This window comes from Pristiophorus japonicus, chromosome 7 (genome assembly GCF_044704955.1).
Source record: "Pristiophorus japonicus isolate sPriJap1 chromosome 7, sPriJap1.hap1, whole genome shotgun sequence".
In the NCBI taxonomy this organism is placed as follows: domain Eukaryota; kingdom Metazoa; phylum Chordata; class Chondrichthyes; family Pristiophoridae; genus Pristiophorus; species Pristiophorus japonicus.
Genome location: NC_091983.1, coordinates 147,059,119 through 147,072,887, shown reverse-complemented (window position 1 = coordinate 147,072,887; position 13,769 = coordinate 147,059,119). Strand labels below are relative to the sequence as shown.

Sequence of the window (13,769 nt, the reverse complement as noted above, 5' to 3'; positions counted from 1 at the left end):
CAGCAGAAGTCAGTTTAAAATGAAAATATGATGCTCAAGAATCCCCTGCTGCACTGTCAAAGGCATTATGAATTCTTACATACCTATATAAGATATAAGTTTGTAGATTTTTTTCAGTTAAGAGAATTAATGTAAAATATTTTCTTTTGGAGAAAAAAGCCAATTGAATTCCATAAATACTATGGATGATCCACAATATTTACTGGGGACATATTTCAGCATTCAATCCCAAAACCATCTCTCTAAACTGGAAAGTGATCTATATTCTTGATGTCGTTTTATATTCTCACAGACACTACATGCATGTTCATTCCAGAAATGAGCCATCCTCACTGTGTAGTATTTCCTCCATTTGAAATAATGCATGTACAAGTCTTCATTATCATTCAGCATGTGCAGGTAATCTGCAAGCTCTTTTGCTGAAAGAAAATCATCCACATGAATGAAAGAATCAGCTGGAATGTAATTTTCATAGTTTTCTCTAGATGGGCCCAGGACCACAGGCACCGTGCCTGCAAGCAAAGCGTTGTAGAGTTTTTCAGTTATATAATCTTCATGTATCGAGTTTTCAAAGGCAAGGTAGAACTTACAATTAGATATTGTAGGGATCAAACTTTTATCGCTCAGGTATTCTCCGAAGGCTTGACCATAAGTGTTGATTTCAATGTATTTGTAGAGTTCATTGTAATACTTCACTCTGGCATGATCAGAGTTCCAGTTGCTTACAACCCAACACACTAGATTGCTTTTACTAGGCAATTCAAAAGCTAATGGAACTCTGTTCATAATCAGCGACCCATAAGGCACTTGGATATCTGAGTCCCGCCGATATGTCAAGGTCAGGTTGAAGAGTTGGTCGAGCCCAGTCTTTTTTGGAGTGTGGGTAGGTGACTCCAGATTCATCCAAATCCATTTCTGAAATGCTGGCCGAGGCTGCGTGGGCATGTTGGACAAGTCCCCACTGATGTCCCTGTGATGGATAAGGACAGCGTGGGATTTGTTGTACAGGTTCTTATCCACAGTCAAGTGACAGTTATGGATGTTGAACACAGATTCACAAGAATTGAGCTTAAATGTCTGACCAAAAGGCCACAACCAGATAAGCACAATAGTTTCATTCTCTTCAGGCCCTGGCGTAAAGAGGTTTTTCATGCGTAAAACTGATGTGGCAGATTCCATGGGAGCATAAATCCAGCTGTTAGATGGTTTGACATACAGTAACAACAAGGTTACAAAACAGCCCAAAATGATGATGAAAATTAACAGGATGCGTAAAATCCCTTTATTAGATGCTGATGTCATAATGTGTCCTGTAAAAGAAAAAAATGAAGACTATTAGGATCCTAGGACCATACATGCTCGTCTATTTAAACTGCATCAAATCTAGAAAATTGGAACAGAGCTTCCCTAATGCAACTGAGGAATATTTACACTGGAAATATAGGGACAAGGTAAAGGAGAGAGTGGGGGAGGAAAAACATTAAAAGGAGTTTGTAATGTCTGTACCTGTGAATATGCTCACAGGTTTGCAGAACTGTTGAATTGTGAGTGGCTTAGCCAGTCACCTGATGTTCTCAAGGCTCAATAAAACTTCAGCCAGTTGGGTTTAGGAGATCCACGATGAGGCAGGTGGTTGTGAGCCTGGTGGATGAACTGGCTAATGTGTTGTGTGATTGTTAAATCTTTGCTAATAAACCAACTAGTTCTTAATTACTATTTGTTGCTATGAATTCTTAAGCAAAGAATCCATGAATCAAATACATTACAGAGTTAAATTTAAAAAAAACCCAGAGAATTAAGAAATCAGTCAGTGGAAGTCCATAAACAAATACAGGCAAGATAGTACATTATAATATTGTTAAACTTACATTATCCTAAGTAATAAAAGGAAAGAAAGACGTGTGTCTATTTATATTGTGCCTTTCATGACCTTGGTATGTTTCAAAATGTTTTACAGCCAAACAGCAACCATTGTGCACATCAAGGTCCCACAAACTGCAATGCGATAATGACCAGATAATCTATTTTAGTGATGTTAGTTGAGTGATAAATATTGGTCAGAACACACTGGGAGTTCTCCCCTGCTCTTCTTTGAATAATGGCATGGAATTTTGTACATTCACCCAAGAGGGCAGATGGGGCTCAGTTTAACATCTCATCTGTGTGAAGGCACCTCTGACAGCGCAGCACTCCCTCAGTACTGCACTGAAGTGTCATCCTATATTATGTGCTCAAGTCTCTGAAATGAGACCTAAAACTACAGGTTTCTGATTCAGTGGCAAGAGTGCACCACTGAGTCATGGCTGACATCGAACAGAACAAAAAACTGGAGCTTGAATATTGTCCTTATAATGAGAAACCGAATGCAACTGGCTCAATAGAGACCTGGTTAACCGTGAAGAATGACTATTAGTTTTATAAGTAAGACTTACGATGCTTAGGTTAGGACTTGGACAAAAGTTCTTATTGTCTAATGCTGCCCAAACCCTATCATGTTCTCATGGAAATCTCATTCCTATTTATCTCATTCAACCTTTGCACAGAGTGACATCCCAACCTCAGTGACTTCAACAGAAGTTTAAATTTCCACTCCTCCCTCTCCTCCAATTTCTCTGCCTTGCTGTCTTCACACTCACCCTGCACAACAAATCCCCATCGCATCTATGGAAGAAAGCTATCAACAACTACCTCACCAGCTTTCTCTAACACCAAGAACCTTCCACTACACCCTTCCAGTCATCAGATTATCACTACAACATGTTCTGTTTTTATTTCCAACACCTTCGCATTCACTCATAAGAACATAAGAAATAGGAACAGGAGTAGGCCATACGACCCCTCGAGCCTGCTCCGCCATTCAATAAGATCATAGCTGATCTGATCATGAACTCAGCTCCACTTCCCCACCCGCTCCCCATAACCCCTTATCCCCTTATCGTTTAAGAAACTGTCTATTTCTGTCTTAAATTTATTTAATGTCCCAGCTTCCACAGTTCTCTGAGGCAACGAATTCCACAGATTTACAACCCTCTGAGAGAAGAAATTTCTCCTCATCTCTGTTTTAAATGGGCGGCCCTTTATTCTAAGATCATGCCCTCTAGTTCTAGTCTTCCCTATCAGTGGAAACATCCTCTCTGCATCCACCTTGTCAAGCCCCCTCATAATCTTATATGTTTCGATAAGATCACCTCTCATTCTTCTGAACTCCAATGAGTAGAGGCCCAACCTACTCAACCTTTCCTCATAAGTCAACCCCCTCAACCTTGTGAACCTTCTCTGAACTGCCTCCAAAGCAAGTGTATCCTTTTGTAAATATGGAAACCAAAACTGCATGCAGTATCCCAGGTGTGGCCTCACCAATACCTTATATAGCTGTAGTAAAACTTCTATGCTTTTATACTCCATCCCGTTTGCAATAAAGGCCAAGATACCATTGGCCTTCCTGATCACTTGCTGTACCTACATACTATCCTTTTGTGTTTCATGCACAAGTACCCCCAGGTCCCGCTGTACTGCGGCACTTTGCAATCTTTCTCCATTTAAATAATAACTTGCTCTTTGATTTTTTCTGTCAAAGTGCATGACCTCACACTTTCCAACATTATACTCCATCTTTAAATTTTTGCCCATTCACTTAGCCTGTCTATGTCCTTTTGCAGATTTTTTGTGTCCTCCTCACATATTGCTTTTCCTCCCATCTTTGTATCGTCAGCAAATTTGGCTACATTACACTCAGTCCCTTCTTCCAAGTCATTAACATAGATTGTATTATCTAAGAATATCCCATTCTCACCATTCCCTCAGTACACTGACCATTTATGTATCGTTAAATTTGAGAATCGCAGGATTCAGCGCATATGGCACACAATGAAATGGTCTTTCATCACAAGGGCAGTAATTTTCGGGTGTCTATGTGGGCAGGATTGTAGGTGGGTCGGGAGTGCAAGTTGAAACAACTTGAAGTGGGTCGGGAACCTGCTGTCATCCTTCCTCCACGCGCCTTTCACTCGGGCTATTTGCCAGCGCGGCAGTAACCCGAACGGTAGAGGCGGCCAAGTTAATTTAGAGGAATATTAGGTACTATCACACAGTTTGGGAAGCATGTTTGTGAACCTGAGATGGAAGTTCGGTGGCCATTGGTTGAAAACATTAGCGCACAGCATGAAAAGTACAGTAAATACTCCCACCTGATACCTGCTTACTTTGCTAAGGCAGATGCTGTTGCTGAGTGCATTGTCAGCACAGATTTATCTTTCTAGAGGTTGCAAGTGTTTTTCGCAAAGTCGGGATCCACTGTCACCTCATTCGTAGAACCTATCACATCATTGACAGATTGCTTCTGTCATCTCTACTTGACCTGCCATCTATTACATAAGCATGGGTGCTGTTTATACTGCCTTATCTTGGTCCTCAGAATCGGACCACAATGAGCTCCAACATCAGCAGCACCAGACACACCAGCAGCACCAACAACAACACCACTAATGTTCTCCTCAACAACCTGATGTTACACAGACAGAGGGCATCAGCGCAGGAGCTGTACTGTGCCGGAGGCGTTACCCCCAACATGGGGTATACAGGCAGAGGATAAGCTTCTTCAACGTGACTGAGCACCGACATTGACCTCGGCACCAGCTATGGACATGACAATGGCACACCCAGCCCAGTCGACCCTGCAAAATCCTCCTCACCAACATCTGGAGATTTGTGCCAAAATTGGGAGAGTTGTCCCACAGACTAGTCAAGCAACAGTCTGACATAGTCATATTCAGAGAATCATACCTTTCAGCCAATCTCCAAGATTCCTTTATCATCATCCCTGGATATGCCCTGTCCCACTGGCAGGACAGACCCACTGGAGTGGCCTTGGGAGTCCTCAACATTGACTCCAGACCCTATGAAGTCTCATGGCTTCAGGTCAAGCATAGACAAGGAAACCTCCTACCACCCTCACTCAGCTGATAGATCAGCACAGCTCCATGTTGAACACCACTTGGAAGAAGCACTATGAGTAGCAAGGGCACACAATGCACTCTGGGTGGGGGACTTCAATGTCCATCACTAAGAGTGGCTCATTAGCATCACCACTGTGACCGAGCTAGCCAAGTCCTGAAAGATATAGTTGCCAGACTGGGCCTGCGGCAGATAGTGAGAGAACCAACATGAGGGACATACCTACTTGACCACGTCATTACAAATCTACCTGTCGCAGATGCATCTGTCCATGACAGCATTGGTAGCAGTGACCACCGCACAGTCACTGTGGAGATGAAGTCTTGTCTTCACACTGAGAACACCCTTCATCATGTTGTGTGGCAGTACCACCATGCTAAATGGGATAGATTCAGAACAGATCTAGCAACTCAAAACTGGGCATCCATGAGACGCTGTGGGCTATCAGCAGCAGTAGAATTGTATTCCACTATAATCTGTAACCTCATGGCCCGACATATTCCTCACACTACCATTTTCATCAATCCAGGGGACCAACCCTGGTTCAATGAGGAGTGCAGAAGAGCTTGCCAGAAGCAGCACCAGGTGTACCTATAAATGAGGTGTGAACTACATACATGCTAAACAGTAGAAGCAGGACTACATACATGCTAAACAGTAGAAGCAGCAGGCTATAGTCAGGGCTAAGTGATCCCACAATCAACGGATCAGATCAAAACTCTGCAGTCCTGCCACATTTAGTCATGAATGGTGGTGAACCATTAAACAACTAACGGAAAGAGGTGGCTCCATGAATATCCCCATCCTCAATGATGGTGGAGCCCAGCACGTGAGTGCCAAAAACAAGGCTGAAGCGTTTGTAACCATCTTCAGCCAGAAGTGGCGAGTGGATGATCCATATCATCCTCCTCCTGACATATCCACCATCACAGAAGCCAGTCTTCAGCCAATTCGATTCACTCCACGTGATATCAAGAAATAGGTGAACACACTGGATACAGCAAAGGCTATGGGCCTCGACAACATCCTCGCTGTTGTGCTGAGGACTTGTGTTTCAGAACTAGCCATGGCTCTAGCCAAGCTGTTCCAGTACAGCTACAACACTGGCATTAAGCTAAATAGTGCGGGGGAGGCATCAGGTGAGTGGAAGTGAAAAAAGTCAAAAAGAAAGGAGAAGACAATAGTGCAGGGTAGTGATGGGGTAATGAAAATCAGAGTGTGACAGGAAGGGACAGAGTGGAGAAATGTAAGAGTGCATCAGAAAGTGGGGTCAGAGAAGGGAAAAATGGTAAAAAGACAAAATTAAAAGCTATTTATCTGAATGCACGCAGTATTTGTAACAAGATAGATGAGTTGACGGCACAAATAGAAATAAATGGGTATGATCTGATAGCCATTACACAGATGTGGTTGCAAGGTGACCAAGGCTGAGAATTGAATGTTCAGTTTGGAAGGATAGGCAGAAAAGAAAAGGAGGTGGGGTAGCTCTATTAATAAAGGATGAGATCAGTGCATTAGTGAGAAATGATAGAGGCTCAGAAGATCAAGATGTAGAATCAGCTTGGGTGGAGATAAGAAATAATAAGGGAAAGAAGTCACTGGTGGGAGTAATCTATAGGCCCCCTAAGAATAGCCACACTGTAGGACAGAGTATAAATCAAGCAATAATGGAGGCTGCTAAGAAAGTTACAGCAATAATCATGGGTGATTTTAATCATATAGATTGGACAAATCAAATTGGCAATTTAAATAAAGGCAATTTCAAAGATATGATGGCAGAGTTGGCTAAAGTGGACTGGGAAAATAGATTAAAGGATAAGACAGTAGATAAGCAATGGCAGACATTTAAGGAGATAGTTCATAACTCTCAAAAAATATATATTCCAATGAGGAAGAAAGAAAGTGAAGGATGAACCATCCGTAGCTAACTAAGGAAGTAAAGGATGGTATCAAATTTAAACAAAGGCATACAATATTGCGAAGGTTAGTGGAAGGCCAGAGGATTGGGAAATTTTTTAAACCAGCAAAGGACAACGAAAAAAATAATAAAAAGAGAGGGTAGATTATGAGAGTTATGTCGCAAGAAATATAAAAACAGAGAGTAAGAGCTTCTGCAGGTAGATAAAAAGGAAGAGATTAGCTAATGTAAATGTTGGTCCCTAGAGGATGCAACTGGGGAATTAATAATGGGAAACAGGGAAATGGCAGAGACTTTGAACAAATATTTTGTATCGGTCTTCACGGTAGAAGACACTGAAAGCATCCCAATAATTGATAATAATCATCATCATAGGCAGTCCCTCGAAGTGAGGATGACTTGTTTCCACGCCAAAAAGGGATGAGTTCACATGTGTTTCAATGAAGGACCTAATATTCCAGATCTCGAACTACATCATGAAGGGTGGAAGATGCCTGTGCTTGGATTTTTTTAACGTGTGGTGGCCGTTGCACACCAGCCACCACATGAGCTTGACAGAGTCTTGGTCTAGTGGCAAGGATTACCCAAGACTAACTGGAGACCAGCTCTGCTGTACAGACTGAACGCGCACACATATCGCAGTGTGGGCTGGCCCGTGCTGCCTCTGGGCCCTCGCCTCTTCTGGGCCCCAGATTCACACCTCTCCTGGGCCCCGGTCACTTCCCTCTATGGACTCTTGCCGCTCCTTCACCCTTCCTGCTGTGTCTGTCCGCACTGTAATCAGCGACCTGGCTTCATAGCCATCGCCCTCCTACATTAGCATGCGCTGTTCCCTGCAGTGATATGCCACCACATGCTGCTCCCTCCAATGGCCCCGGCCTGCTGATGGAATTGATAATCAGGGGGCTATTGGGAGGGGGGAACTTAAAACAATCACTATCACAAGAGAAAAAACACTAGGCAAACTAAAGGTGGACAAGTTGCCTGAACCTGATGGTCTGCATCCTAGGGTCCTAAAAGTGGCTGCAGAGATAGTGGATGCATTGGTTGTAATCTACCAAAATTCCTTGGATTCTGGATAGGTCCCAGCGGATTGGCAAACTGCAAATGAAACGTCCCTATTTATAAAAGCAGGGAGACAGAAAGCAGGAAACTACAGATCAGTTAGCCTTATAACTGTCGTTGGGAAAATGTTGCCGTCCATTATTAAGGAAGTAATAGCAGGACATTTAGAAAATCATAATACAGTCAAGCAGAGTCAGCATGGTTTTATGAAAGGGAAACCATGTTTGACACATTTGCTAGAGTTCTTTGAGGATGTGACGAACAGGGTGGATAAAGGGGAACCAGTAGATGTAGTGTATTTGGATTTCCAGAAGGCATTCAATAAGGTGCCACATAAAAGGTTACTGCACAAGATAAGAGCTCACAGGGTTGGGGGTAATATATTAGCATGGATAGAGGATTGGCTAACTAACAGAAAATAGAGAGTCAGGATAAAAAGGTCATTTTCTGGTTGGCAAACTGTAATTCGTGGGGTGCCACAGGGATCAGTGCTGGGGCCTCAACTATATACAATCTATATTAATGACTTGGATGAAGGGATCCGTGTAATGTAACCAAATTTGCTGATGGTACAAAGATAGGTAGGAAAGCAAATTGTGAGGAGGATGCAAAGAATCTGTAACGGGACATAGATAGGCTAACTGAGTGGGCAAAAAATTGGCAGATGGAGTATAAAGTGGGAAAATGTGAGGTTATGCACTTTGGTGAAAGATAAAAAAGCAAATTATTATTTAAATAGGGAGAGATTAAAAAATGCTGCAATATAGCAGGATCTGGTGGTCCTCGTACATGAAACAGAAAAAGTTAGTATGCATGTACAGCAAGTAATTTGGAAGGCAAATGGAATATTGGCCTTTATTGCAAGGGGGATCGTGTATAGAAGTAGGATGTTGGTGAGACCACACCTGGAGTACTGGAGTAACTGGAGTTTTGGTCTCCTTATTTAAGCAGTGATATACTTGCATTGGAGGCAGTTAAGAGAAGGTTCACGAGGTTGATTCCTGAGATCAAAAGGTTGTGTTATAAAGAAATATTGAGCAAGTTGGGCCTATACTCATTGGAGTTTAGAAGAATGAGAGGTGATCTTATTGAAACGTATAAGATTCTGAGGGGGCTTGACAGAGTCGATGCAGAGAGGATGTTTGCCCTCGTGGGGGAATCTAGAACTAGGGGGCATAGTTTCAGAATAAGGGGTCGCCCATTTAAAACGGAGATGAGGAAGAATTTCTTCTCTCAGAGTGGCATGAATCTTTGGAATTCTCTACCCCAGAGAACTGTGGAGGCTGGGTCATTGAATATATTTAAGGTGAAGATAGACAGATTTTTGAACGATAGGGAGTCAGGGTTATCGGGAACGGGCAGGGAAGTGGAGTTGAGGCCAAAATCAGATCAGCCATGATCTTATTGAATGGTGGAGCAGGCTCGAGGGGCCAAATGGCCTACTCCTGCTCCTATTTCTTATGTTCTTATGTATCTATCCGACAATGTGGAAAACTGCCCAGGTATATCCTGTTCACAAAAAGCAGGACAAATCCAATCATTCCAATTGGCCCATCATTCTACTTTCAATCATCAGCAAAGTGATGGAATGTGTTGTCGACAGTGCTATCAAGTGGCATTAACACAGCACTAAGCTGCTCACTGATGCCCAGTTTGTGTTCTGCCAGGACGTCTCGGCTCCAGACCTCATTACAGCCTTGGTCCAAACATGAAAAAAAAGCTGAATTCCAGAGGTGAGGTGAGAGTGACTGCCCTTGACATCAAGGCAGCATTTGACCGAGTGTGGCATCACGGAGCCCTAGTAAAACTAAAGTGAATGGGCATCAGGTGGAAACTCTCCACTGGCTGGCGTCATACCTAGCACAAAGGAAGATGGCGGTTGTTGGAGGTGAATTATCACAGCCCCAGGACATCGCTGCAGGAGTTCCTCGGGGCAGTGTCCGAGGCCCAACCATCTTCAGCAGCTTCATCAAAGACCTTCCCTCCGTCAGAAATGGGGATGTCCGCTGATGGCTATAGTGTTAAGTGCCATTCGCAATTCCTCAGAGAATGAAGCAGTCCATGACCTGGATGACATTTAGGCTTGGGCTGATAAGTGGCAAATAACATTCGTGCTACACAAGTGCCAGGCAATGACTATCTCCAACAAGCGAAAGTCTAACCACTGCCCATGACAGTCAACGGCATTACCATCGCCAAATTCCCCACCATTAACTTCCTGGGGGGTCACCATTGACCAGAAACTTAATTGGACCAGCCACATAAATACTGTGGCAACAAAAGCAGGTTGGAGGCTGGGTATTTTGTGACGAGTGTCTCACCTTCTGACTCCCCAAAGCTGACATTCCACCATCGATAAGGCACAAGTCAGGAGTGCGATGGAATACTCTCCACTTGCCTGGATGAGTGCAGCTCCAACAACACTCAAGAGGCTCGACACCATCTAGGACAAAGCAGCCTGCTTGATTGGAACCCCATCCACAACCTTAAACATATACTACCTCCATCACCGGCGCACTGTGGCTGTAGTGTGTACTATCTACAAGATGCAGCAACTTGCCAAGCCTTCTTCAGCAGCACCTCCCAAACCTGCGACCTTTGCCACCTAGAAGGACAAGGGCAGTAGGCACATGGGAAAAGCATCACCTGCAAGTTTCCCTCCAAGTTACACACCATCCTGACTTGGAAATATATCGCCGTTCCGTCATCGTTGCTGTGTCAAAATTCCGGAACTCCCTCCGTAACAGCACTGTGGGAGTACCTTCACCACACGGACTGCAGCAGTTCAAGAAGGCAGCTCACCACCACCTTTTCAAGGGCAATTAGGGATGGGCAATAGATGTTGGCCCTGCCAGCGATGCCCACATCCCAGGAATGCATTAAAAAAAAAGTACCAAAGGAGCTCAGGCCCCAGGTTGTTGCAGACATTTGTAGATTGCTGGAGCAAGACCTGCAGCCCAGAGGAGTGCGTGGACATGCCTTACCAGTGGCTGTCAAAGTCACCAGTGTCCTAAGTTCTTCACAAAAAAAGGGATCTGCAATAGAAATTTGTGGCATTTCGCTGTCGGCCCTCCACAGATGCATCACACAGGTCACCTATGCCCTGTTATGCAAGGCAATCTATTATATCAACTTTGCCACTGGTTAAGCCAATTTTACTGAGCGAGTGCTTGGCTTTGCCGCTCTGGCTGACTTCCTATGGGTGCAGGGCATCATTGATGCACCTGTAACCTTCAGGGCACTCCACCATCACCCAGGAGTCTTTGTCAACCACAGGGGCTTCCACTCCCTCCATGTACAGCTGGTCTGAAACCATGGGAAGATCATCATGTATGTGTTCATCAAATTCCCTGGCAGCTGCCTTTCGCCCCACGCCAGTCCACCCTCCCCCAGCTCTTCGCACCTCCAAACACACTTACTGGCTGGCTGCTTGGAGACAAGGGTCATCCACTGAAGACATGGCTCATGGCACCCTCGAGGAGGTTAAATACTGAGGTCAAGGAGAGATATAGTGAAAGCCGCATTTCCACCAGATATGTCATAGAGCAAACAATAGGCATGCTTTAAAAGGGCAGGGATAGGCTCATCATGGCCAGGTTTATTGAACTTCAGCCATCACACCCATATGGCTACCACATGCTGCACCAGACTCCCAACACCCCACAGTAAAACCATAAAGCACCCTCATAATGACCAAGCCACTCCTTTCACACTCATCACCATTGCTGGAGGTAACGTTATGACTCACCATTCACTTCAACTCATTAAGCCACTTCCAAAGTTGCAGACAGCATTGGCCATGACTGGAAAGTGGTGAAAATAATCAATTTTAGCTGTGACATCAGATTAACGAAATCTTCACGCAAACAGTTATTAAAACATTCACGTGCTTACCCTTGAGCTTCTACTTGTGTTTCATCTTTTTCTTATTCATGCTTCTATGAGGTGCTATCCCTGTGGCTTTAGCAGAGGTAGAGGCAGGCTGCTCACTTCCCTGCTGCGACTGCTTAGACACTTTTGGCGGACATCCTCTGTGTCTTGGTGCCTGTGATGGCCCCACCAAAGTCTGCTCCTCCTGCAACTGTGCAGGGGCAGTCTCGTCCATCGCGATCCCAGGAGGCATGTGGGGCTCTGACTGAAGGGGAGGCAATGGGGAAGAAGTGTGAGCATTTTTGAGAGAAGCACCCACTTCCATGTCCCCTTTCACTGCCATCATTCTCATGGGCCACCTGCACTTCCATGCTAGCAAGAAGGTGGAGAGCACCTTGCTGTACAGTATTGGGCCATGAGGACCCAAGTCCACATTGACATTGCTCCTATGAAGAGGTCAATGGGTATCTGCCATCTATTCTCCACAGATAGCCACCTATTCTCCATAGATACCTACTGCTTTTGTGAATGGCGCACTAGCTGTTCCATGCAGGTGGACATCTTTTCCATGGTTGCGAACAGTGTGGTTCAGCCTCAGACAGCAGTTGGGGAGAGGGATGTAGTCAGTGGCTAGGGAACGGAGTTTGTGGCGGGGACCGAAAACAATAGCTTTGTTCATCGCAATATTCTACTGGAGAAAATATGTGCTCATCCAGAAGTGGATGTCGGACAAGCAGTCTGCAATTTAAGCACATAAGAAATAGGAGCAGGAGTAGGCCATTTGGCTCCTTGAACCAATAAGATCATGGCTGATCTGATCCTGGCCTCAATTCCACTTCCCTGCCTGCTCCCCATAACCCTTGACTCCCTTATCATTCAATCTCCACCTTAAATATATTCAATGACTCAGCCTCCACAGCTCTCTGGGGAAGAGAATTCCAAAGATTCACGACCCTCTGAGAGAAGAAATTCCTTCTCCTTTCAATTTAAATGGGCGACCCCTATTCTGAAATTATGCACCCTAGTTCTAGATTCCCCCATGAGGGGAAACATCCTCTCTGCATCTACCCTGTCAAGCCCTTCAGAATCCTATATGTTTCAATAAGATCCTCTCTCATTCTTCTAAACTCCAATGAGTATAGCCCCAACCTGCTCAACCTTTCTTCATATGACAACCCTTTGATCTCAGGAATCAACCTCGTGAACCTTCTCTGTACTGCCTCTAATACAAGTATATCCCTCCTTAAATAAGGAGACCAAAACTGTACGCAGTACTCCAGGTGTGGTCTCACCAATGCTCTGTACAGTTGTACCAGGACTTCTCTACCTTTATACTCTATCCCCCTAGCAATAAAGGCCAACATTCCATTTGCCTTCCTTGCTGTACCTGTATGCTAACTTTTTGGGGCCAAAATTGCCCCCTCCCTTAAGGCTTGTTAACACCGGAAATCGGTGGCCATGCTGCAGAGTGCAATGACCGCGGATTTTTCGTGTAATGGCCGCCATTATCAAAATTACGCTCCTGCGGTATCCTGGCGGTAACCAGTTCCGCCCCTCCCAACTGCTCCACTGCTGCCGAGCCATCCTAAGTGCGTCTTCAGAGTGCGCCCCGCCGATGTTCCCCCCCCGCGACGGTGAAATTCCGTCGAAAAAATGTTCCTCCCGCTGGGCATTGCCAAAACCTGCTTTTTTGAGATGGTCCAGTGAGACTGACGCCTTCTAAAATGGCGGTGCGGTTCCCATTAAAGGGGAAGAAGCACTGCCGCTGCCGCCAAGTTTATTTTTGTTGGACGACTGCCATGTTGGGCTGACAATTATGCCCCTGGGATCGGTCGGGCCACCAACAGGCAGCCTGGCGCCCCCTCTTGGGTGCCAGGCCACTGGCCCGGCTGAAACCCGCCCCGACGGCCCAGTTGATCTAACTTTAAATATTGCGCAGGCTCTCCCCTTTCAGGAAGGAGAG

At 44.9% G+C, this 13,769-nt stretch overlaps 1 protein-coding gene across 1 annotated transcript; it reads right to left on the bottom strand.

The window, feature by feature from the left end:
- Positions 1 to 222: 222 nt before the first annotated feature.
- Positions 223 to 1,302, bottom strand: LOC139266870 (4-galactosyl-N-acetylglucosaminide 3-alpha-L-fucosyltransferase 9-like). Its single transcript, XM_070884479.1, has one exon. It carries the CDS (start codon positions 1,300 to 1,302, stop codon positions 223 to 225), a length of 1,080 nt encoding a protein of 359 aa, XP_070740580.1.
- Positions 1,303 to 13,769: the final 12,467 nt, after the last annotated feature.